This window comes from Squalius cephalus (assembly GCF_949319135.1).
Source record: "Squalius cephalus genome assembly, chromosome: 3".
In the NCBI taxonomy this organism is placed as follows: domain Eukaryota; kingdom Metazoa; phylum Chordata; class Actinopteri; order Cypriniformes; family Leuciscidae; genus Squalius; species Squalius cephalus.
This window is the reverse complement of record NC_137124.1, coordinates 7,222,076-7,245,822: the sequence shown is the minus strand read 5'-3', so window position 1 is coordinate 7,245,822 and position 23,747 is coordinate 7,222,076. Positions and strand designations below refer to the sequence as shown.

The 23,747-nt window shown below is 41.9% G+C and overlaps 7 protein-coding genes across 7 annotated transcripts in view; 6 read left to right on the top strand and 1 right to left on the bottom strand.

The window, feature by feature from the left end:
- LOC307156321 (immunoglobulin superfamily member 1-like) overlaps positions 1-23,747 on the bottom strand; it is a gene marked incomplete at its 5' end in the record, with an annotated part of 516,462 nt that overhangs the window by 46,248 nt on the left and 446,467 nt on the right. The window lies entirely within an intron of this gene.
- LOC307155417 (histone H2B-like) lies at positions 7,701-11,333 on the top strand. The gene is made up of 8 exons (XM_079866018.1): positions 7,701-8,402; positions 8,527-8,658; positions 8,749-8,926; positions 9,043-9,108; positions 9,206-9,367; positions 9,524-9,772; positions 9,863-10,586; positions 10,762-11,333. Exon 1 carries the CDS (start codon positions 7,827-7,829, stop codon positions 8,199-8,201), a length of 375 nt encoding a protein of 124 aa, XP_079722144.1. The 5' UTR covers positions 7,701-7,826; the 3' UTR covers positions 8,202-8,402; positions 8,527-8,658; positions 8,749-8,926; positions 9,043-9,108; positions 9,206-9,367; positions 9,524-9,772; positions 9,863-10,586; positions 10,762-11,333.
- LOC307155407 (histone H1-like) lies at positions 17,239-17,876 on the top strand (the record flags this gene model as incomplete). Its single annotated transcript, XM_079866009.1, has 1 exon — positions 17,239-17,876. Exon 1 carries the CDS (start codon positions 17,250-17,252, stop codon positions 17,874-17,876), a length of 627 nt encoding a protein of 208 aa, XP_079722135.1. The 5' UTR covers positions 17,239-17,249.
- On the top strand, positions 18,573-19,022 carry LOC307155415 (histone H2A-like). Its single transcript, XM_079866016.1, has one exon. It carries the CDS (start codon positions 18,589-18,591, stop codon positions 18,973-18,975), a length of 387 nt encoding a protein of 128 aa, XP_079722142.1. The 5' UTR covers positions 18,573-18,588; the 3' UTR covers positions 18,976-19,022.
- On the top strand, positions 19,812-20,242 carry LOC307155412 (histone H3.2; the record flags this gene model as incomplete). Its single annotated transcript, XM_079866013.1, has 1 exon — positions 19,812-20,242. One exon carries the CDS (start codon positions 19,812-19,814, stop codon positions 20,220-20,222), a length of 411 nt encoding a protein of 136 aa, XP_079722139.1. The 3' UTR covers positions 20,223-20,242.
- Positions 20,904-21,483, top strand: LOC307155424 (histone H4). The gene has a single exon (XM_079866028.1). It carries the CDS (start codon positions 20,910-20,912, stop codon positions 21,219-21,221), a length of 312 nt encoding a protein of 103 aa, XP_079722154.1. The 5' UTR covers positions 20,904-20,909; the 3' UTR covers positions 21,222-21,483.
- Positions 21,483-22,756, top strand: LOC307155418 (histone H2B-like). Its single transcript, XM_079866019.1, has one exon. It carries the CDS (start codon positions 21,801-21,803, stop codon positions 22,173-22,175), a length of 375 nt encoding a protein of 124 aa, XP_079722145.1. The 5' UTR covers positions 21,483-21,800; the 3' UTR covers positions 22,176-22,756.

The window sequence follows — 23,747 nt, the reverse complement described above, 5'->3', positions numbered from 1 at the left end:
CTCTGAGAGCCTGAAGGCTGCAGAGCGCGTAATATAAAGCCTTAACGCCCTGACAGGGCAAAGGAGGTTATTATCGACCTCGCTGGCTGCCGGCGGCAGGGCTGAGAGGGAGATAACCTGTGCTCTGAAAGGAGTACCCAACACTTTAGGGACATAGCCATGTCTAGGTTTGAGAATGACTAACGAGTCGTTAGGTCCAAACTCGAGACACGACGCGCTAACTGATAGCGCATGCAAGTCACCCACACGTTTTACTGAGGCGAGGGCCAGCAGAAAAACGGTTTTGAAAGTGAGGTATTAGAGACCCACAGAGTCTAACGGCTCGAAGGGAAAAGCTTTAAGGGCCTCCAGGACCAAAGACAGATCCCATATCGGAACCGAAGGTGGCCGCGGAGGGTTCAGCCTCCTGGCGCCTCGCAGGAAACGGGTAATGAGTTTGTTTCTTCCTAGTGCGCGGCCGCGCGCCGAGTCGGCGAACGCAGCAATCGCCGCAACATACACCTTGAGCGTGGAGGGGGACCTGCCCGCGTCCAAGAGCTCTTGGAGGAAGTTCAGAACCTGTGGAACCCCACAGGACTGAGAGTTCAAACTCTTCCCTGCACACCATTTGTTAAACACTGACCATTTAGACGCATAGAGCCGCCTCGTCGAGGGGGCTCTGGACTGCGAGGTCGTGTTAACTACCCCTTCTGGCAGATCAGCGAATATTCGTTGATTACCCACGCATGCAGAGACCAGCGCTCTGGATGGGGATGCAGAATTGACCCTCGGGCTTGAGAGAGACGGTCTCTCCTCGCCGGAATCGGCCACGGGGCTGTGTCTGACAGGCTCACCAGCTCCGGGAACCAGGGTTGGTTCTCCCAGTGCGGGGCTATGAGGAGCACTGCGCAGCGCGTTTCCCTGATCTTTGCTAATACCTGAGGCAGCATTGAGATCGGGGGGAAAGCGTACAACGGGACACTGGGCCAAACTTGGGCCAGCGCATCCTTGCTCTTCGAAAAGAACCTTTTGCACTGAGCGTTCTCGCTTGTGGCAAAAAGGTCCAATTTCGCTTCGCCGAAGCGGCGCCACAACGTCTGTACCGTCTGGCTGTGTAACGCCCATTCCCCTGGGGTAACATTGTCCCTGGACAGTTTGTCCGGGTCGTCGTTCAGGTGCCCGGGCACGTGCGCGGCTCTCAGCGAGCGCAGCGAGCCCTGAGCCCAGACCAAAAGGCGTTCTGTTAGAGCGCGCAGGGCTCTGGATCTGAGTCCGCCCTGGCGGTTCACGTAGGACACCACTGACATGTTGTCTGAGCGAACTAGCACGTGGTGTCCCCGCAAGTATGGGAGAAAATGCTTCAAAGCCTTCTCGACCGCTAACATCTCCAGACAGTTTATATGGAGGTTCCGCTCTGGGCCCGACCAGGGGCCGCAGATTGGTCTGCCCCCGTAAAGCGCTCCCCAACCCATGTTGGACGCGTCTGTCGAGACCACTTTGCGGTGTGAGATGACTCCCATTGTCACTCCCTGTCGGTACCATTCGGGCGCTAGCCAGGGCTGCAGGGCTGAGACACAGACCTGAGTCACGCTGACTTGAGCGCTGCCCGAAACCCACGCTCCGCGGGGTATTTTCGATTTCAGCCAGCATTGAAGCGGGCGCATTCGAAGTAAACCCAGCTGTAGGACCGCTGCGGCTGATGCCATATGGCCTAACAGCTTCTGGAAACGTTTCAGAGGGAGGTATCTGCCCTTTTGGAAGGATGCGGCGAGGTGTCGAACACAGCGCGCGCGCTGTTCTGACAGCCTGGCCGTCATCGCCACCGAGTCCAGTTCTATTCCTAGGAAGGAAATTGACTGACTGGGGATAAGTGAGCTCTTGGCCCAGTTCACCGAAAGACCCAGGCTTTCCAGATGACTGAGAAGCGCTATCTTGTGAGAGATGAGTTCCTCTTTTGACTGCGCTAGAATGAGCCAATCGTCCAGATAGTTCAGAATTCGCATGCCCTGTTTTCTCAGGGGAGCGAGAGCTGAATCCATGCACTTCGTAAATGTACGGGGTGCTAGGGACAGGCCGAACAGAAGGACGGTATATTGATACACCTGGCCGTCGAAGGCGAATCTCAAGAATGGCCTGTGACGGGGTATAATCTGGATTTGAAAATACGCGTCTTTCAGATCGAGAGATATGAACCAGTCCCTCGGGCGAATTAGCGCGAGGATCTGCCTGGTCGTAAGCATTTTGAACGGCCGTCTCATGAGAGCCCTGTTCAAATGTCTCAGATCTAATATGGGTCTGAGCCCACCGTCCTTCTTGGGCACGAGGAAATAACGGCTGTAAAAGCCCGCCTCGGTCAGAGAAGGAGGAACTCTCTCTATCGCCTTTTTTTTTTTTTTTTTTCGTAGCAGCTTCGCTATTTCTGCATGAAGCAGATGGGCTGCTTCTGCGTTCACTTTCATTTCGGTCCGGGCTTGAAAGCGCGGAGGCCGACGACTGAACTGTAGCGAATAGCCCTGTATTACCGTGTCCAGCACCCATGTCGACACACCCGGAATAGCTTTCCATGCATTCGCACTCATAGCTAGGGGTCGAATGGCCTCTGAGTCCTGCCCGCTGCATAGCGCGGGACGAGGGACCTGCAGTGGCGGGCGCGCGGTGCGCGCTGAGACAGTGCTGCGAGACGGGGACTCGCTGATAGCAGTGACCGGCCGGATTGCGCTGAGAGAGCGCGCGTGAGTGTTTATAGCAGAGTGTGAACGCAGGGGAGCGGGCACAGGACTCTTTATTAAAACACGGCCGGTGGCAGTGGCGATATCTGAACCCTGAACGTGTGAGACAGAGCGAACAGCGTGTGGTTGTGAGCACTCGTGAGCGGGCACCTTTCCTACACTTAACACTCGAGCGGCAAGTGCGCGCTTTATGTGAGTGTGCTCTGTGGGGTACACAGGGGGAATTGTGCTTGTGTGTAGAAATGAACACTGGGTCGTGGGCATATTTACTACACTCAAACACCGTCGGCGTGAGCCGAATAACCAGAATTAACACTCTTTGCCAGATTTTCTGGGCCGCTGTACGAACAGCGTTTGTGTGCAGGCGAGCGAGTTGTATAACTGACTCATTGGCTGCAATACACACACTTTCTGCGTGTGAGAAGCTGGCCGCGAGCTTGGATCAGCGAACAGCATAAAAATTTTTGCTGCCAGAGCCGGGATCGAACACGGGTCTCTGGTGTGAAAGCCTGTTATTCTGCCACTGAGCCACAGGGGAAGAGTGCATAGGCTATCGGTTCGCTCGAGCATAAGAGAGGGCGGGTCATGTTTTTCGTCGGCGATAGCGTGCAGACGTGCGTGTATTATAACAGGCTCGTTGCTGCAACATTAACATTTTCAGCCGCCTAAACTCAGAGGGGGCTGAGAAACGTATGGGAATTGGAGAATGGCCCGGCCTCAGCGGGGCTACAAACATCTCCCTCCTCATTCCGCCGGTGAGTGAGGCACGCGGGGTGCTGAGCATTACTCGTGACCGTCCGCTCTGACATCCCTGAGAACGGCGCAGTTTGCGCGGGAAGCGGGGCGAGTAGCCGGAGCGTCGTCATGTTTTGCAGGCGAGCGTGTAAGGTAACAGGCTCGTTTACTGCAATATTAATATTTCCAGCCGCCTGAACTTAGAGGGGACTGAGAAATATGTGAGAAAGGCGGAAGCCAAGCCTCGGTGGGACTCGAACGCTCTCTTTCCTCCTATCACCGGCGAGTGACGGACGCGGGGACAGTAGCTTTCTTGTAACGTAAAGAAAACTAACCCCGCGACTGTCAGCTTCTGCAATCCCTTGTGAGCGGCGCAGTCCGCGCGGCTCGAACAGAGGGAGAGAGTGCGGGGAGAGCGAGTAGCCAGAGAGCGTTATCATGTTTGCAGGCGTGCGTGTACTGTAACAGGCTCGTTTACTGCAATATTAATATTTCCAGCCGCCTGAACTTAGAGGGGACTGAGAAATATGTGAGAAAGGCGGTAACGTTAGCCAAGCCTCGGTGAGACTCGAACACTCTCTTTTCTCCTATCACCGGCGAGTGACGGACGCGGGGACAGTAGCTTTCTTGTAACGTAAAGAAAACTAACCCCGCGACTGTCAGCTTCTGCAATCCCTTGTGAGCGGCGCAGTCTGCGCGGCTCGAACAGAGGGAGAGAGTGCGGGGAGGGCGAGTAGCCAGAGAGCGTTATCCTGTTTGCAGGCGTGCGTGTACTGTGACAGGCTCGTTTACTGCAGTATAGATATTCCCAGTAGTCCTTTCGCCGGGAGACGGCGGGCGGGGGGGAGGGGGGTAGCTTTCTTGTAACGTAAAGAAAGCTAGCCCCGTGACCGTACGCGTCTGCGATCCCTTGTGAGCGGCACGTTTTGCGCGGCTCGAACAGAGGGAGAGAGCGAGCCCCGTAATCATCCGCATCTCTAACACACCTTGTGAGAGGCGCAGTTGCGCGGCTCGACAGAGGGAGAGAGAGAGAGCGGGGAGTGGTGCGAGGCATTTGAAACAACGCCTCGTGTAAAGATACATCAGTAAAACACATAATGAGAAAGGATATATCGCCGGATAGCTGAGCTGACACGGCAGGCTGAAGGCGGCGAAGATTCGTCCGGCTTCCTCAGGCTGTCCTAGGCTGGCTCGTTGCTGGTTTCGACGGCGACGGCTTCTCTCAGAGAGCAGCGATGCGAAGAGCTTCGCTGAAGAGACAGAAATCAGAGAATTAAGCCTCCGAGCCCTGTTTTTATACGCTCTGACGCCGCCCCTTCTGGCGGGCTGTGACGCGCGAGGGCGCGCGCACCCTGATTGGGCGTGACGTCACGCGGGGCTCACTGGTAGGCTTAAGCAGTTGCCGCGCGGCAGCCAATGAGCACGCAGTATTGCCCGCTCTAGCTCTGCTGTGCTGCCTGCTGCACTGCGTTGACAAATTATGAAAAATTAAGGATAATTTTTTGGCTTCAGTTCTCGAGAAAATATGACTTTTCCCGTAGCGTAAGTTCCTTACGCAATACGAGAGAACCTCTCGTAAGAGAACTCTGATTAATCACATGTCCACTCTGCCCTACAAAGGCAAAAGACCTTAAGTCGCTAGAGTGTGGAACTGAGAAAAATGACTTTAAAGATTTTTTTAGATTTTTAGTTGTCCCGCCAAATTAATTATAGGTAGGACACTGGAAATCTGGCAAATAGATGTTTTAGTAATGGAAATTATATACATAAAAAAATCTTGAGCTCAAACTTGACTTTTGACCTCTATTTTAAAGTTACTGTACTCTGCCTTTGTATTGTCAGCAAAAAGTGAGAAGTCATGCCAAGGCAAAAGGCAGTAACTTCCACATTATCAATATTTATTTGCTGATCACCATTAACAAAATCATTATAGTACACACCTGTATAAAATCTTGTGATCATGGCATTTATTTAGTATGATTTACAATTATTTATAGCCATCTACTTATTGCTATCCTGTGCTTTGGTTGCATTCTGATGGCATTATTAATACATTTGACATGACAAAATACCTCCTATTAGTCCAGCGTTGACTCGATCGACCGCGTTTAGGGCGGGGCTGAAGGCGAAGTTTTGGCAATCTGCCAGCTAGTTTGCCGAGCTTTAATTCTTGGTTGTATTAGACATTCTCTGGTTGTATTCATCTGATATGGCAATGTGTAACGTTTTTCTGTCAACTCTGCATAATCCTTCGCGATCGATATCGCACGTTTGTCGATGGAGCAGACCATACATGTTCTGACCGCTCTGAGGACATCAGAAGTTAGAGCGACTGATGGCAGCTGTACAAAGTACACAGGCTTCACCGTAATTTTAATTTTAATGGACATTAAAACAAAGGCAGATAACCGTACAATCTGGTAGGTAGCATTATTTGATTGAACACCGGCACAGTAACTATATTGACGCACGGCTAAACAAAGGCAGAACACCGTAACTCGTAATTTGAGCGTTCCAAAACAAAGCCAAAGAGCGGTAACTGATGTTATGGTGTTCTGCCTTGGTTTCTCATGGGCTTTTGGAAGTTACTGTTAAGACAAATCATTATTTTCTCGAAAAAAAAACGGAATTGATTCAAGATACTTATCCACATGATAAAGAAGGTCTTGAATGTGCCAAAAATATAAATAACTCATTTTCGACCAAAAACGAAGTTACGGTCTTTTGCCTTTGCACGGCAGCACTGTAGTGGACGTCATGCATCAACTGCTATATTTCAGCTACAATTCATAATTATAATGTGAATATTGTTTTTGAAACTTAAAACTTAAAAACTTAATCTGCAGTGAGTTTTTTACTGTAAATAAATGTATTTGTATTATTAGAATGTAATTTTCATTGACATTGAAAAAAGTCATGTGATTACATAATGTATGACACTTGTAATGCATTACTTTACTTGTTAGATCAAAAAGTAATTTGATTTCGTAATGCACGTTATTGTAATGCGTTTTTTTACTCATAACATCAAAAAGTAATCTGATTACGTAATGCATGTTACTTGTAATGCGTTTATTTACTGATAACATCAAAAAGTAATCTGATTACGTAATGCATGTTACTTGTAATGCGTTTCCTTACTCATAACATCAAAAAGTAATCTGATTACATAATGCATGTTACTTGTAATGCGTTTCCTTACTCATAACATCAAAAAGTAATCTGATTACATAATGCATGTTACTTGTAATGCGTTTCTTTACTCGTTACATCAAAAAGTAATCTTATTAGGTAATGCATGTTACAATACATTACTAGTAACATTAAAATAAAACTGATTACGTAATGCATGTTACTTGTAACACATTATTTTACTTGTAACATCAAAAAAGTAATCTGAATGCATTATGCATGTTACTTGTAATGCGTTACCCCCAACACTGATCATTTCAGATGAGATTGAAAAAACGTATCGCTAGGTTTTCTCAGAGGAGGGCTATGATAGAAATGTGCATGTCCATCTTGAACATAATCAGAATTATCTGCTAATAAGGGTAAATCTCCATACTCTGGTGCACTGGAGGGAGCATCTGAGTGGTTTCCACAGTTGTACCTTGACAGGCTGTAGAAAATTCTGATGGAATCACGTCCTCATGTTCTGATATCAAAGATACGCGATGTGCAACTTGTATTAAGTTGTATGAAGCCTTTACAATATTTTGCATTTATATTTTTTGTATATATTTTATAGTTTTCACATGATTTGATATAATTGTATTGATTAGTTTGTTAAATTCACATACTTTATCTGTTTGATTATTGTCTTATATTTAATACAGTATATCTTCAGTTTAAACCATGCGGTTATGCTGTCCACTCAAGTGGACATCTGAAGATCTCTTTGAAAAATTTGTAAAAAAATCAAATAAAAATCAAATCTTGTTTTTCATGCCCTAAGAGCAATAAAAACACATAGGAAAAAAATCCTGACTGAGGTTATCATAATTCATGCATTAATTATGTATTTAAGTTTTTCAATTTGATTAAACAACTGAAATGATCAATATTGTACTTTAAATATTTAATACTGTATTGCGTTCCGAGAAATGCGGGAAAATGAAACAAAGAAACATGATGTAATGGGGGATGGCAGTAGGACATGAGGCGATGGGCGGGATCAACATTTTAAAGTCTCTGATTGGGTGTCCTACAAGTCAAGGAACTTTTAATGTAGCCAATGAAAACATTCTATGGGTTGGTCCAGGAAAACTAGCAATCAGAGAAGGACGTACTTCCCTTTGGATATTAGCATAGAGCAGTGCATAAAGCCCGCCTGTAGTATCACATCTTTATTGTTCTTTGAATTTTTCCGACTGAATCATCATGCCTGAACCAGCGAAGTCCGCACCCAAGAAGGGCTCGAAGAAGGCCGTCACTAAAACCGCCGGCAAGGGCGGAAAGAAGCGCAGAAAGTCCAGGAAGGAGAGCTACGCGATCTACGTGTACAAAGTCCTGAAGCAGGTTCATCCCGACACCGGGATCTCCTCCAAGGCGATGGGAATCATGAACTCTTTCGTCAACGACATCTTCGAGCGCATCGCCGGTGAAGCGTCTCGTCTCGCTCACTACAACAAGCGCTCCACCATCACATCTCGAGAGATCCAGACCGCCGTGCGTCTGCTGCTGCCCGGAGAGCTGGCCAAACACGCCGTGTCTGAGGGCACAAAGGCGGTGACCAAATACACCAGCTCCAAGTAGAGGAGGCAGCTCAACACACACACAAAGGCTCTTTTAAGAGCCACACATATTGTCTTTAAAAAGAGCTTAAGTTTTTCTGCACCAATTAAACCTTTTATGTTAGAACATGGATTTATATATATATATGTATATTTTGTAAGGGATGGATTCTGGAATCCACTGCATGTTTCAATAACTATCTAATGAGTGATTATAATCAAGGTATTAATCAATATTTTTCTTTCTAAATATCACAAGTTAAATTATTTTTCTAAGCTTATGAGATTTTACTGTGTTATAGAAGTTACCATTGTGGATACTGAAATATTCTTTTCATGTGTTTTAGGGGTGGTAAAACACTTTCACTTGTCTAACTTTAGTGTGTAATGTTGCTGTTTGAGCATAATATCTGCAAAGTTACAACGTTCAAAGTGCAGCAACATATTTTACCGGTGGATCTTTTAAACAACTAGAGAAGGTATTACAATTACATTAAAATAAAATAAAAAGTACTGTGTTGTTTCAGTATACGTACTGTATCAATGTTATTTAACTTCTATGTTCATAGATTTTCAAGGCCATGAAGCTCCAGGTGATGCATTTTGTAACTTTTAGGATTCATGCCAGGAATTTCATTGAGCCTACCATAATACACAAGTGGAACCGAGATCAACTGAATCTTATTAGGCAGCTGCAAGAGGGAGGAAATGTTGCTGTGGCTGGAGATATGTGTGCTGACACACCAGGTACGTTTAGAGTATAAAAAAAATTCACGCTGTTTATTTTATAGTCTTTGATTTTTCCTAAAATATTATGATACTGATGTTCTCAGTAATGTTCTATATTATGATGTTTACAATAGGACACTGCCAGCTACACCATTATGCACATGGAAACCAACAAAATTGTGGATCTTCAACTAGTTCAGGTTAATAATTCCTAAGCATATAAAATTATTTTGACACTTTCTTTAATCTGTTATTGTTTATACTCCTACATTTGAATTGTTGTGTACCCAACAACAGAGCAACGAGGTTGGTGGCAGTTTTCATATGGAAAAGGAGGGATTAAAGCATTGTCTCGATAAGATGTTGACTACATAGTCACCGATCGCCATCCGCAGATTCAGAAGTACCTGAGGGACTGCAATATCACTCAGTTCTATGACGTGTGGCACTTTGAGAAAGGTAATTATTTATCTTTTGTGTATTTAATCAAATACAAAGTAGATTCTTGTTCAATTAATTATTCAACTGTTCAACCTAACTTGTTCATTTTTATTTTTGGTGTAATTTGATTATCTTGAAATAATGATTGTACAACCGAGCTTTTACTTTGTACAGGTTTATCTAAGAAGCTTGACAAACTTTCAAAAATGAAGGACTGCGACGTGCTGAAAAAATGGTTGCACAGCATCAAAAACCATGTTTACTGGAGTGCGAATTCATCTGAGTCTGGGCCAGAAAAGGTGGCGAAGTGGAATTCACTGCAGAACCACATACAAAATGTACATGTTCATGATAATCACCTCTTCCCCAGGTGTGAACACCCAGACAAAGTTTCAAGGGATCAAACAAAATGGTTCCAACCAGGTACGACTATATAGAGAGACTAAATAAAATGACAGTAAACTGTTAAATTTTGTATATTTTATTAATATTTTTTAATCTGTTTGGATACAGGATCAATAGCACTCCACAAAGAGGAAAAGCTATTATACAACAAGAGAGTTCTCAAGGATATAGAAAAGCTCAGCCACCAATTTCAGACGTCGTCACTGGAGGCCTTCCACAGTCTGATTTTGCGTTTTGCCCCAAAGAACGTCATCTTCCCTTTCATAGGAATGTTGTGCAGGTAATAATCTTTTACATAATCAGTCATATTTATAAACATATTTTCTAACAATTGTTATGTAAATGTTTTTATTCATTATTTTATTCATATTAATGATCTTTCCCTATAATGAATAATGTACTTTCCTAATAAGGCAGAAAAAGGTTCAGTTGGCTAGGAGCATTGTCTGTGGCCCTATGTTATCTATGTTATGAGTAGCAGAGATATAAAGAGGTAGAGAGCCTCCCGTCTTGGCGCGCACTCTCACATTCTCTTGACTGGCTGTGCGACTGTGAGCCTTTCTTGCAAGAAAGTAACCATTATAATCATTGATTGAACATTTGTCTCTTATTCAGAATTGTTTGTTTATTTCCAACAATACTGTCTACTAATCTTTGCATATTTTATGGATTGTGCAATGATTACAGGCTGTATCTTGCAGCAATGCACTATAATGAAAATGGACAGGCTGTGTGGTATAAATTCATTTTTCCAAAGTCCAAAAAGGGGGAATGCACAGCAAAGCCAGTGAAAAAAAAAAAAAAAAGCCACAGCAAATAGACCCAACATACAGTAAGTTGTAAAATATATTTTATTAACAATAATATAAAAAAAAGCTATAATAAAATAAATATAAACTTAAAAAATATTTCCAAATATTACACAAATGTAAATTATACAACAAAGGTAGATTGTTTATCAGTTATTATGTAAAACCATAGAGTGACTCGGTATTCTCTTATTACAGACTATGTCGATGACCTTATGAGCCTTCTGCTACATAAAAACTTTGTGGATCCCAAGCCATATGCTGAAGAGCTGCACACAATCCCCATTCCACCTCCTCTGTCATCAGTTTGAAAAACCCACCAAAGAAGAGGTGATTGCCCACCGTGTCACGATTCAGTCGAGGGGTGGCCGGAACCCATCATGCTGTCTAGCTGGATCAGGAAACTGCAGGCGTATCCGGCGAACAACACATGACGGGATGACAACCCTCACACTACGTCCTAGGTTGCCCCAGCACCAGCTGACAAAGCTGCGATAGGCCAGATAACGGAAACGCCTATGGCAGGAATAGAAAACCTCAATATTGTATATAAAACCAGTGGTATATAGGAAACATGTATATGTGGTGTGTAAATATGTTAGATAAAAATTGATATTTTGATAGTTTTTGTCTTTAATACAGAACAAATTTTGTAATTTTTTTATGAATAACATGTCTTGTGTATATATATTTTTGAATCTATTGTCTTTTATGTATATTATTTTACACAACATAATTTCTTTAAATTTAATAAATACTTACACCTCTTCATTTCTGCGCCTCACTGGCCCATAGTCGGCTCTGTAAATATTATTGATGTTTTGTAAAGTATACGGATATAAGCAGTTTGGTTCGAAACCTGGATGCTCAACCATACATGTAGGAGGGTCTGGAACCTCCATCATTCGTTTTACAACCTAAACAGTAATGTAAGACAATGAGTATTGTACAATTAACCTATGTTTGTCTTTTATATGAAAAAAGTATTATACATAACTATAAATACATTATTAATAATTTTGGTACTAGCTTATTACACTACCTTCTGTATTTCTTTGCAGCAGATGTTTTCCACTTCAGTTGGCATTTGGTTGGCAGTTGGTTAGCGAATCACATCACACTGGGCCAGCTAACCAATCTGAGCCCATTGCGTATTTTTGAGGGACTGGCTTCATAGAACCTGGAAACCATCAGACCGTTTTTACAAGGAGGGACAGACAGAGCATTGTGGAATAAAGGTAAAATATATGACAAATAATGCAATTTTTTTTTAAACGAAGCATGAACACATGTTATAGTGCACCCCACAAACACAATCAAGCCTTTGAAAAAATGTGCTTTACCACCCCTAATGTCTGTATTTGATATCTGAATGCAGTAACAGTTCGCCCGGCTTCCAGAAATTAATTATGGAATTATTCTTTAACGTGTCAAAATATGCATCTGCTTTTCTAGGTACCCTGACAACTATGGTCATTGAAGTCTATAGTTTAAGGGTAATTTCTTTGTTAAAGCCTTACTTTCCATCCTTGGAAAAGCTGTGTGTCTGTGTGTGTGTTAGACTTTTTGGTTACTGGTTAAGGAACCACTGGCATTATTGGAGATTGACTGAGTTGTTGTTCTGGACAGTCTGGCGCCCAGCAACCCAAATCTGCATCCTGCCTAACTTCAGGGTCCGAGTGTATATGTATATCTGTATATGTGTGGAAAATTACTATGTTTATATTTCTTAGCCAATCAAAATCATTCAACCTGAAGCAAAGACTCAGCTTAGACCTTGGTGTAGTGTATAGGGACATCCCGCGTGACGTCACGCCATTTGGAGCAGCCATTTTGACGGAATAGAAAATGCTAAACCGCCGGTGATACTCACAGACAGTATAAACAGAGACGGGCTCTGGTATAAACTACATTGATACTGCAGCTCGTCGCGATATTCTATCATGCCCGAGCGATGCTGTGCAGTTGGATGCGATCAGATACGTGATCATACAAAAGGAATAGGCCTATCTTTATACCGTATCCCGAAAGAAACAAAACGGAGAAACAAGTGGTTGGCGGCAATATACGTTACAGGCAAAACGCTGATGGTGGTGCTTGGCTTCCAACTGTTTGTGATATAAGGTACAAGAAGAAAAATGTAAACAAATAATAAAAGTGCATGTAAAATATACAATAAAGTTGAGATTAAATTATACAAGGTTACTTGACTTTTTACGTCTATTCAGTTTTTGTAACATGTCCATGACAACCGATAGCCTGCTTTTGTATGCTTTTAATGAAGCTCTGGTGTAGCGTGATGGGAAGTGAATAAGGTAAGTTAAGTTAACGTCAGCTGTAAATGTCACCGAACTCAATGTCAGGAAGTTTTTCTACACATTAAATGCCTGTAAAAAGAACTTGCGGTGCTTCATATGGATCTATGATTCCTATCTTCCTCTTGTATACTTGATATATATTTTTGTGATGCTAATAAGTGCGATGACATGACGTGAAGAGTTAGCTGAAGCTAATAATAGTGGTGGGGGAAAACTCGATTCTGTTCAGTATCGAGATATTTTGCGCACGCAATTATATCAATACTGTAGCGCAAAGTATTGCAATATTTAGGCTAATTATAAAACAATTATACTAATAATTATATTATTAGTATAATAATATACTCCCTAATATATTACCCACCCCTAATAATAGATCTATTGCCATTAGACAGTCCATAGACAGTATAGCCAATGTGAGTAGCTGACGGATGTATACCGTCAAAATGGCTGACACACGGCTAGGGGTCACGTGACTGGGAGATCCCTATAACTGCTGTGATCTTTGTAACTGTAAGCGGGGCGGCCTACGAACTCCTGTGTGAGTCTTGAAGCTGACTTCTGCTGATGAAACTGCAAACTATCTTCAGTAAAACTTTTCTTCACTTAATTATAATTCTGACTCTGGGTCTCCATTTATCATATCTGGTTCTGGGTTTTTGACTGTAAATAAATCAATATATATATATATATATATATATATATATGTATATCCCCCCCCCCTTACCACAAATCTAAATCACCTTGCTGTATTTTTATTTAGAGACAGCCAAACTAAAACAAAAAAAGGCACAGGAACACACACACACACACACACACACACACACACACACACACACATATATATATATATATATATATATATATATATAACATTAGCAAATTCATAAATGTTAAACAGTAGCCTCTCAGTCTTAGGAGTTTGAGGGCCCTTTTTCAAACTGTTCATAGTTGTGGATGATTCTAATCTGTTTGAACTGAGATTAATAACAGGAATGTGACCGATGTAGGCGGCTGCTCACAAATGTTTGTGGTGCAATGGGATCCAGGCAGACTGTCGAAAATAAAATTTGAATAAGGAAAAAAAAAAAAAAAAAAAATCCATCCATCCATCTTCTTCCGCTTATCCGGGGCCGGGTCGCGGGGAAAGCAGTCTAAGCAGAGATGCCCAGACTTCCTTCTCCCTAGACACTTCCTCCAGTTCTTCCGGGGGGACACAGAGGCGTTCCCAGGCCATAGTCCCTCCAGCGTGTTCAAGGTCTTCACCGGGGTCTCCTCCTGGTGGGACGTACACAGAACACCTTCCCGGGAAGGTGTCCAGGAGGCATCCGAAACAGATACCCGAGCCACCTCAGCTGACCCCTCTCGATGTGGAGGAAAAGAAGATATTTGCATAATGAAAGGAGAGGTAGAAGAGATGAAGCAGAAGTAGAGGTGAAGAGCAAAATAAAAGCAATGAATATATATGCAGGAAACTTACATCCTCTTAATCTTATGCTTGCTTTGGTCTAATAAGAAAAGGTCAAACAGACTTGTCATAGCCAATATGTCATAGTTGGTGTAACGGCTAGGTCAGAGGTCAAATGTCAAAGATAGATGATGGAAATCACACCCACTCAATCTTACAGCCTCTTACATTTGGAAATAATCAAACATAGAGCATAAAATAATATATATGAAATTAAAGAACTCAAAACCATGTAAAAGAATGATAATATATAGAGAATAATTAATAAAAGTAATATTATGAATAAAGACACTATCATAAACATTGACCATTTTGGATACACCAGTTTGGAAAATGTCACTGCTTGATTTGTTTATTTGATTATTCTTTTTAAAGATATTCCATCTGAAATGAGCATCATAAGCAAAGGGTCCTGGTGGCATTTCTATTATTTATTAGTACTATACTTTTAGAATAAAAAGTTGACCAATTTTGTTGTTTTTTAGAAATAATGTCAGTGGAGATCTGTTAGCTTGAAATATAAAACACCTGGATTTTCACACATTCAATACATATTCAACATATCAGTAGAAACATATATGTCATGAAATTGCATCACTCTGTCAGTGGAAAGAACATTTCTCATTCATATAGGCCAGTTATAAAACTTTATCTTACTCTGCCCACTTGCATTACATTACTCACTTATATTACACTGCTCACTTACATTACTCACTTATATTACTCATTATACTCACTTATATTATATTACTCACTTATATTACACTGCTTATGTTGCAGGCCCCGCCTCCGGAGACCCAGCAGACAAATTACTGAAAATACAGGAAAGGAAGAAGAGAGTCGGGAATCGCGTCTGTTCTCTGCCAGCTCCTCTGTATAGTATCTTTATTGACAACAAATCAATCTCCAACATTCACCAGTTCCTTAAACCACAAAAATAAACTATAATCTCTTTTCATTGTTTGTCTTTTTCTCATTTAACCTGTTTGAACATACAACAACCCCTTTTTCATACTTTCTCATGGGTCAACAGTCAAATCTAGCAAGTTATTACTTTGATTATTCACCTAAGTGCATATTTTAAGTCTGTTTCAACTCTTAAAGCATTTACCTTTCACCTACTTCTTACTTATATTACACTGCTCACTTATATTACATTTCTCACTAACATTGCATTACTCACTTAAATTACACTGCTCACTTACATTACTCATATTACACTGCTCACTTCCATTACATTACTCACATATATTATCCGAGTCTGTTTGTGACTCATGTCTTTGCTCAGCAGATGATCTGTCATTCAGATTTCTTCTTTTCAAAATGTTTGAATAATATAAAATCACAAATTTGACTTGATAGTCTGTCTTAACGATCAACGAGATGACAGAAGGCATCTAGTAGATTGTGTACAGCAGGTTTATCATTTAAAGGCTTATTTGTGTGTCAAAGTCACTTCATAGGGTTTCACCCAAGATTTCTGTCATCATTTACTCGCCCTAATGTTGTTCCAAACCTCAGTGGCTTTCTTTCTTCTGTGGAATATTAAAGATAATATTGTGTCCATACAATGGAAGTCAGTGGTCACTAAACTGCTTACTTACTATCGAAATATCTTGTGTTCTGTAGAAGAATCGTCCCTTTACAAATCAATGCAAATGACACACTGACACAATTAAACAAAATGAAAATAGTTTTTATTTTTATTTATTTTTTTTTACAGCATTTAATGATATAGATTAATGTTACATATTTTGGCCTCAGTCCCTGATGTTTTCAGATTGGAAAAGCCCTTGAATTTATACATAAGAGGTTGAATAAACTTCAACAAAACTGAGACCTGCAGGAAAACAAAAAGTTTAAATTGTTTTAACATCATTAAATTTGTTCTGTTATAGTCTGAGCAAATCCGAGTGGAAACCCAGATGCAGTGATTTGACTGAAACTGTAACAAACCGGACGAGACACTTCTAGAGACCAGTAAATGCAACACTAATTCATTATCCTCATAATTTCAGTTCACACCATCATTTAAAAAAGAAAAACAATCTGTCTTAATAAATATATCAAACATAATGGCCCATTGTACATATATGACTATGTTGTGAATTAGCATGTATAGTGGTTAAAAGGAAATTATGACCTGTGCTGTCCCTTGCTTTAAATGAGCAACAATTTCCATCATTTATATTCCCATTGTTCCATATAGGAGATGGATGGCGAATCAGGAGACAAACATACTTTATTACAATTAAAATGTTTATGTCGTGATATGATGTTGGCCTACATCAACGATGTATTTAACGTGTTTAATGAGATAAAATATAAATTTTGCTGACCGAGGATGAGGGCCAAACACGACTCACAGACAGGCTCTTGAGACTCCGGATGATGTTTGTGTGCTTCAAGTTGTCCAAAACAACAGCTGTACGAGAGCCTCCTAACGCTCATCACTGATGCTGATTTCATTAAAGTCTCTTTCAGACTGTTTGCTGATCACACAAATGACGAGTTCAGGCTTTTATCACCTTTTTCATTAAAAATATTCATCAGATTTGCACGCTGCTTTTCCCCGCGGCTGATGCTCGCCTTGGATTTGGTCTGACGAAGGCAAAAGTAATGTTTCCTCTTCGCGTTTTTTAGTCTCTAATGAAAGCCCAGAACCTCTGCTTGGTGTTCACTTAGTTTTGATTGTGACAAACTAGTTAACAGCTCCAGTTTTGCCCCAAATGTAAGAGAAGAAAACACATGCGGCAGCGAGCAGCAGACACCGAGCGGGGCAGGTTGAGTCTACGAGGTTCTCATGTGTTATTTAAGACCGCAGCGCCGCTCGAGCGCTATTCATTCATTACTGGAACCAGTGTTTATAATACTATAGTTCAGACCAGAGAGAGAGAGAAATGGCAGAAACCGCCCCAGCCCCCGCTGCTGCCGCCCCGGCTAAATCGCCCAAGAAGAAGTCCGCTGTGAAAGCCAAGAAAGCAGGTCCAGGCGTCGGCGAGCTCATCGTCAAGGCTGTGTCCGCATCCAAGGAGAGGAGCGGTGTGTCCCTCGCCGCCCTGAAGAAAGCGCTCGCTGCCGGGGGATACGATGTGGAGAAGAACAACTCCCGCGTCAAGATCGCCATCAAGAGCCTGGTGACTAAAGGCACCCTGGTCCAGGTCAAAGGGACTGGCGCCTCAGGCTCCTTCAAACTCAACAAACAGCAAGCCGAGACCAAGAAGAAACCCGCCAAGAAAGCGGCTCCTAAAGCCAAGAAGCCCGCAGCCAAGAAACCCGCTGCCGCTAAGAAGCCCAAAACTGCAGCAGCAAAGAAGCCCGCCGCTAAGAAATCCCCGAAGAAGGTGAAGAAACCCGCCGCTAAGAAGGCAACGAAGAGCCCCAAGAAGGCCAAGAAACCGGCGACTCCTAAGAAAGCAGCCAAGAGCCCAAAAAAGGCAAAGGCGGCCAAACCCAAAACGGCGAAACCTAAAGCAGCAAAACCTAAAGCAACCAAGCCTAAAAAGGCAGCTCCCAAGAAGAAATAAATCTAACGTTATTGTTTGTTTCTCAACGGCTCTTTTAAGAGCCAACCACTGACTCCCAGTAAAGAGCAAAACTCATGTTTTTGAATAATTAGTTAATTCAGGAATCAAATAACCAAGATGTGACTCTTAACCACTTAGACTCATGCAATTAAAAAAGTCACCAAGTTTAGGTAAAACTCGAGTAAACCAATTTTATTCATAAGAAATTGATTAAAAAGGCCAAACAGCTTATGGTTCAAACAGTGATCACAGTGAGTCTAAATTGGATGTTGATTAACAGAACAGCATATATACACTAAATAATATGCTGGAACAATACAAACAACAATGGCAGTGATTCAATTCCAATATTAAAATAGGATGATAATAATACTGTACACTGTACAGTATCAGATCTAGTCAATGTGCACAGAATATAGTGTGAAAGGTGAAGCACTGTTGGTAGGAAGAGAGTATAATACCCATTTTTGTACTTTTTTGAATTTTCTATCAAACATGAGTCTCATCTGTCAGTGTCTCGTCAATACATGTGATCGTTCCAAAAAGGGGGTGGGGTTTTGGAGGGAAGTTCAGTGATTGGTTTGAAACTTCTCACAGTCTAAACCAATGGGCGACTGGCACTCTCGTTTAAAGACAGTATGTGTGAATTCACTGATTTTATTCATTTTGTTTACTTCGTCATAACAGTCTGTTTTAGTAACTATTCTCGAAAATGAGTGGACGTGGCAAAACCGGGGGAAAGGCTCGCGCTAAGGCCAAGAGTCGCTCTTCCAGGGCGGGACTGCAGTTCCCCGTCGGCCGTGTTCACAGGCTTCTCCGCAAAGGCAACTATGCCCAGCGCGTCGGTGCCGGAGCTCCGGTGTATTTGGCCGCTGTGCTCGAGTATCTGACCGCTGAGATTCTGGAGTTGGCTGGAAACGCCGCTCGGGACAACAAGAAGACCCGCATCATCCCTCGACACCTGCAGCTGGCGGTGCGCAATGACGAGGAGCTGAACAAGCTTCTGGGTGGCGTGACCATCGCTCAGGGCGGTGTGTTGCCCAACATTCAGGCCGTGCTGCTGCCCAAGAAGACCGAGAAGCCCGCGAAGGCCAAGTAGACTGACCGAAGCTTCTCTTCAAACCAAAGGCTCTTTTAAGAGCCACACAATTTCTCCAAGAAAGAGTGTTTGCATTCGTCCTATTTTTATTTGTTTTTGTATTAAAGTTCGATTGATAAAACGGTAAAAAAAAAAAAAAAAAAAAAAAAAAAACACCAGAAGAATGCCCATAGGATGAATTTTCTTGTACTATACAATGCTAGAAATTACACAACTATGCGTTCTATATTTATATGTATTATAGAGATAGAGAAATTTTTCAAGGAAACCAAAGCTCTAGTGTCTGAGGTTCCATTCATAAATCAGTTTATTTTCAATGACGGTATCTGACTAGAAATGCATGTCCCTAGAGAATTTTAATGTTATTGTTATCCGGTCTAAACTGTAAGGATTTAATGAATGTATTATTAAAGTGCACATAATTTTATTGGCATGGCATTTAAACTGATATATTGATATCATTACAAAGAAATGAAACACAGCGTGGTTAAGGAAATGTATTTATCTCGTTTTTACTATTAATGCCACAAGTCCAACTCTATACAATAGTATTTTAAAATCAATCACGGGTTTTGCTGTACAAATGTATACCTGATTTCGCCTATTCTATTTTCATGTTCAAAGAGAAACAAAGGAAGTTCGGGCGGGAACCACAAACTGTCGTCTCGACAGGAGGCGTACAGCCATTGGCCAACTGTCATTTACATACGCCTGACAATAACCAATCAAATGCCTCTGAAGCAAAGCCATCCAATGAGCGCATGGCAGCCCTGGGCTTAAATACGCGCGGTGTTAAAGTGAACTATTCATTTGTTCGTTTTCTTTACTGAAACACAATGGCAAGAACTAAGCAGACCGCTCGTAAGTCCACCGGAGGTAAAGCCCCGAGGAAGCAGCTGGCCACTAAAGCTGCCCGTAAGAGCGCTCCCGCTACCGGTGGCGTTAAGAAGCCTCATCGTTACAGGCCCGGTACCGTGGCGCTGAGAGAGATTCGCCGTTACCAGAAATCCACTGAACTGCTGATTCGCAAACTGCCCTTCCAGCGCCTGGTGAGAGAAATCGCTCAAGATTTCAAGACTGATCTGCGCTTCCAGAGCTCGGCTGTCATGGCCCTGCAGGAGGCGAGCGAGGCTTATTTAGTGGGTCTGTTTGAGGACACCAACTTGTGCGCCATCCACGCCAAGAGAGTCACCATCATGCCCAAAGACATCCAGCTGGCCCGCCGCATCCGCGGAGAGCGCGCTTAAATCCACTGTATATCAGTCATACAAACACAAAGGCTCTTTTAAGAGCCACCTCAATGTCTCAAAAAAAGAGAGCAAAAACTGCTTTAAAAAAAAAAAAAAAAAAAATTCTCACTATCTATATATATATATATATATATATATATATATGATACAGCTCTGCTGAAATAATATATTTTTTTTATGTGTAACTAATGGCAACTGCACACTGTTCTTAAGTTCAAGGTCACATTAAGTAGTTTTATTAAAAATAAACTTTTTCCATAAAGAGTATGTGGAACGTAATGTCACAGTGCTTGCTTGTTCCTTGAAGTGATATTTTTTTTTTAAACTGTTTCCTTTGAAGGACAGCTGGACTTATGAGAGGCTTCTCACTGGGTGGAGTGTAAGATCCAGCTCCTCCTCTCTGAATGTAATTTGGGTAATGAGTGGAGATAGACGTCAAACCAATCTAACACCCACTCACAATTCCTCCACCCATTATTTCCACAGAGGTGGAGCTGAACTACATCAAACTCAACCCATATGACGTCCAGAGAGGTGGAGCTGCATGTCATTTGCTGAGCACCAGTTGGAGAGTAGCGTGAGAACCACCCATGAATTTGGTTTCAACTAGGTCCGCTAGCCGACTATAAACCTCTGTTCTCCAGCGGCAGTTCTGTACTCTGTTTGTGAATTGAATTCGCAGTCATGTCTGGAAGAGGAAAAGGCGGTAAAGGACTCGGTAAAGGAGGCGCTAAGCGGCACCGAAAGGTTCTTCGCGATAATATCCAGGGAATCACTAAACCCGCTATTCGTCGTCTTGCTCGGCGTGGCGGCGTCAAGCGTATTTCTGGCCTGATCTATGAAGAGACTCGCGGTGTGTTGAAGGTGTTTCTGGAGAACGTCATTCGTGATGCTGTGACTTACACTGAACACGCCAAGAGAAAGACCGTCACCGCCATGGATGTTGTGTACGCGCTGAAGCGACAGGGACGCACTCTGTACGGGTTCGGGGGTTAAGAGATCCACGAAGAAGAAAAACACAACGGCTCTTTTAAGAGCCACCCACATTTACACACAAAGAACAGGTTTCCAAGTGGTTAAAAACTATATTAAGTGGAGTTTAACGAGATTGTGAGATATTTATTTGTGTTTACATTCAGTGATAAAACTTTTAACGTCTCCACTGGTCATTATGTGGCAATAAATATGTTAATATCTGTCTTTTTGTAATATGAATTGTATTTTATTTCTCTCAAATTGATTAAACTGAAATGATCAATATTGTACTTTAATATTTAATACTGCAGTGCAGTGCATTGCATTACGAAAAATGCGGGACAAAGAAACATGATGTAATGGGGGATGGCAGGACATGAGGCGATGGGCGGGATCAACATTTAAAGCCTGTGATTGGGTGTCCGGCAAGTCAAGGAACGTTTAATGTAGCCAATGAAAACATTCTATGGGTTGGTTCAGGAAAACTAGCAATCAGAGAAGGACATACTTCCCTTTGGATATTAGCATAGAGCAGTGGATAAAAGCCCGCCTGAAGTTACACAGCTCTATTGTTCTCTGAGTTTCTCTGACTGAATCATCATGCCTGAACCAGCGAAGTCCGCCCCCAAGAAGGGCTCGAAGAAGGCCGTCACTAAAACCGCCGGCAAGGGCGGAAAGAAGCGCAGAAAGTCCAGGAAGGAGAGCTACGCGATCTACGTGTACAAAGTCCTGAAGCAGGTTCATCCCGACACCGGGATCTCCTCCAAGGCGATGGGAATCATGAACTCTTTCGTCAACGACATCTTCGAGCGCATCGCCGGTGAAGCGTCTCGTCTCGCTCACTACAACAAGCGCTCCACCATCACATCTCGAGAGATCCAGACCGCCGTGCGTCTGCTGCTGCCCGGAGAGCTGGCCAAACACGCCGTGTCTGAGGGCACAAAGGCGGTGACCAAATACACCAGCTCCAAATAGAGGAGTCAGCTCAACACACACACAAAGGCTCTTTTAAGAGCCACACATATTGTCTTTAAAAAGAGCTTCAGTTTTCCTGCACTTTTTTTTTGGTATAATTGTTTTAAGGACAGATCAGCGTTCTTGTCTGACGTTATTGCGGATTTTGTTGAAAATGTAATACAATCCAGTTAAATTTTAGCTCCATTTAGTTTTTATTAATAGGAGAGTTTTATAACAGTCTCAAAATGGAACATCCTGTGGTTTGTTTAGAACATCGATTAAGTTATGTTTCTTGTGACAAACATGAACATATTTCTACACAAATAAAATGGCACAGAAATGCTCATAAGTTTGCTTTTTTTAAAAAATTTTTTAAGCAGATTCATAAATATTCACCTCACTTTTAGGAGTTTGAAGACCCTTTTTCAATATGTTCATAGATTATCATAATCTGCTTTAACTCAGATTAATAGAAAAGTCCTAACAGATGTAGGCAGCTGCTCACAAATCTTTGGAAAATGTCACTGCTTGATCTGTTTTGTCTTATTAAAGATATTCCATGTGAAATGACCATCATAAATAAAGGGTCCTGATTTTTTTTCTCCATTTATTAATACTATTCTTTTCGAGAAAAAAAAAAAAAAAGTTGAGACCAATTTTGTTTTATAGCAATATTGTCAGTGGAGATCTGTTAGCGTGAACTATATTAACCTGGAGATTCACACATTTAACATGGGGAGGCTGTAGACCTGGAGCCGGTAGATATACGGCATAGGCAGTTTTACGGCCCTATTCTCCCTATGTTAAATTATGACATACTAAGACATTTTTTTTTACGTTTAGATGATAGTTTACAAATTATGATACAAATGTGAGACAGACAAAGACATTACACTTTTTTTTTTTTTTTATATATTTTTTTTTTTGCATATATGCATTAATTTCAACTGTTATTTATATACATTGTGATACAGAATAACACTTTGGTCTGTATGTTTACAAATTACTCAAACAAGCAAAACCGAACAGGCAACGGGAAACCAAAACCAACAAAATGGCAAGCTTTTACTATTGGAAGAACAGACGTTACAAAGCTATAAAGTCACTGAATCTAGTTATTTTAAGGTTATGACGAATCTAAATAATAATAACAATAATATGGACCATATAAAAGCACACACTAAAATAATATTTATCATGCTTGATGGCAAATGATATAAGGTAAATCAAAATGTTGACAGAATTATGTATGGAAAATTAATCTTATGAATCTCTTAAAACATGTTAATATCAGATTGAAGTGTCTTCCTCTGTTACGGCGTACTGACTTTGGTTTTCACTAGATGGAACTGTGAAAAACACAAAAAACATTTATTTCCAACTCAGAAAAAGACAGAGAGAGAGAGAGAGAGAGAGAGAGAGAGAGAGAGAGAGAGAGAGAGAAGGAAAAATGTATGTGTTTGAATATATATGTGTCTAATACTACAAGAAACATGGAATGAATGGATAGGTTGGTAAAGTGTCATATAAAGTGAGAAAGACCCTAACCAGATATAGACTGAGTGATCACTGTGAGGCTGTAGAGAGAGG

Excerpts from the sequence above, each read along its gene's own strand:
- LOC307155417 (XM_079866018.1), top strand. The coding sequence starts at position 7,827 with ATGCCTGAACCAGCGAAGTCCGCACCCAAGAAGGGCTCGAAGAAGGCC.
- LOC307155415 (XM_079866016.1), top strand. The coding sequence starts at position 18,589 with ATGAGTGGACGTGGCAAAACCGGGGGAAAGGCTCGCGCTAAGGCCAAG.
- LOC307155424 (XM_079866028.1), top strand. The coding sequence starts at position 20,910 with ATGTCTGGAAGAGGAAAAGGCGGTAAAGGACTCGGTAAAGGAGGCGCT.
- LOC307155418 (XM_079866019.1), top strand. The coding sequence starts at position 21,801 with ATGCCTGAACCAGCGAAGTCCGCCCCCAAGAAGGGCTCGAAGAAGGCC.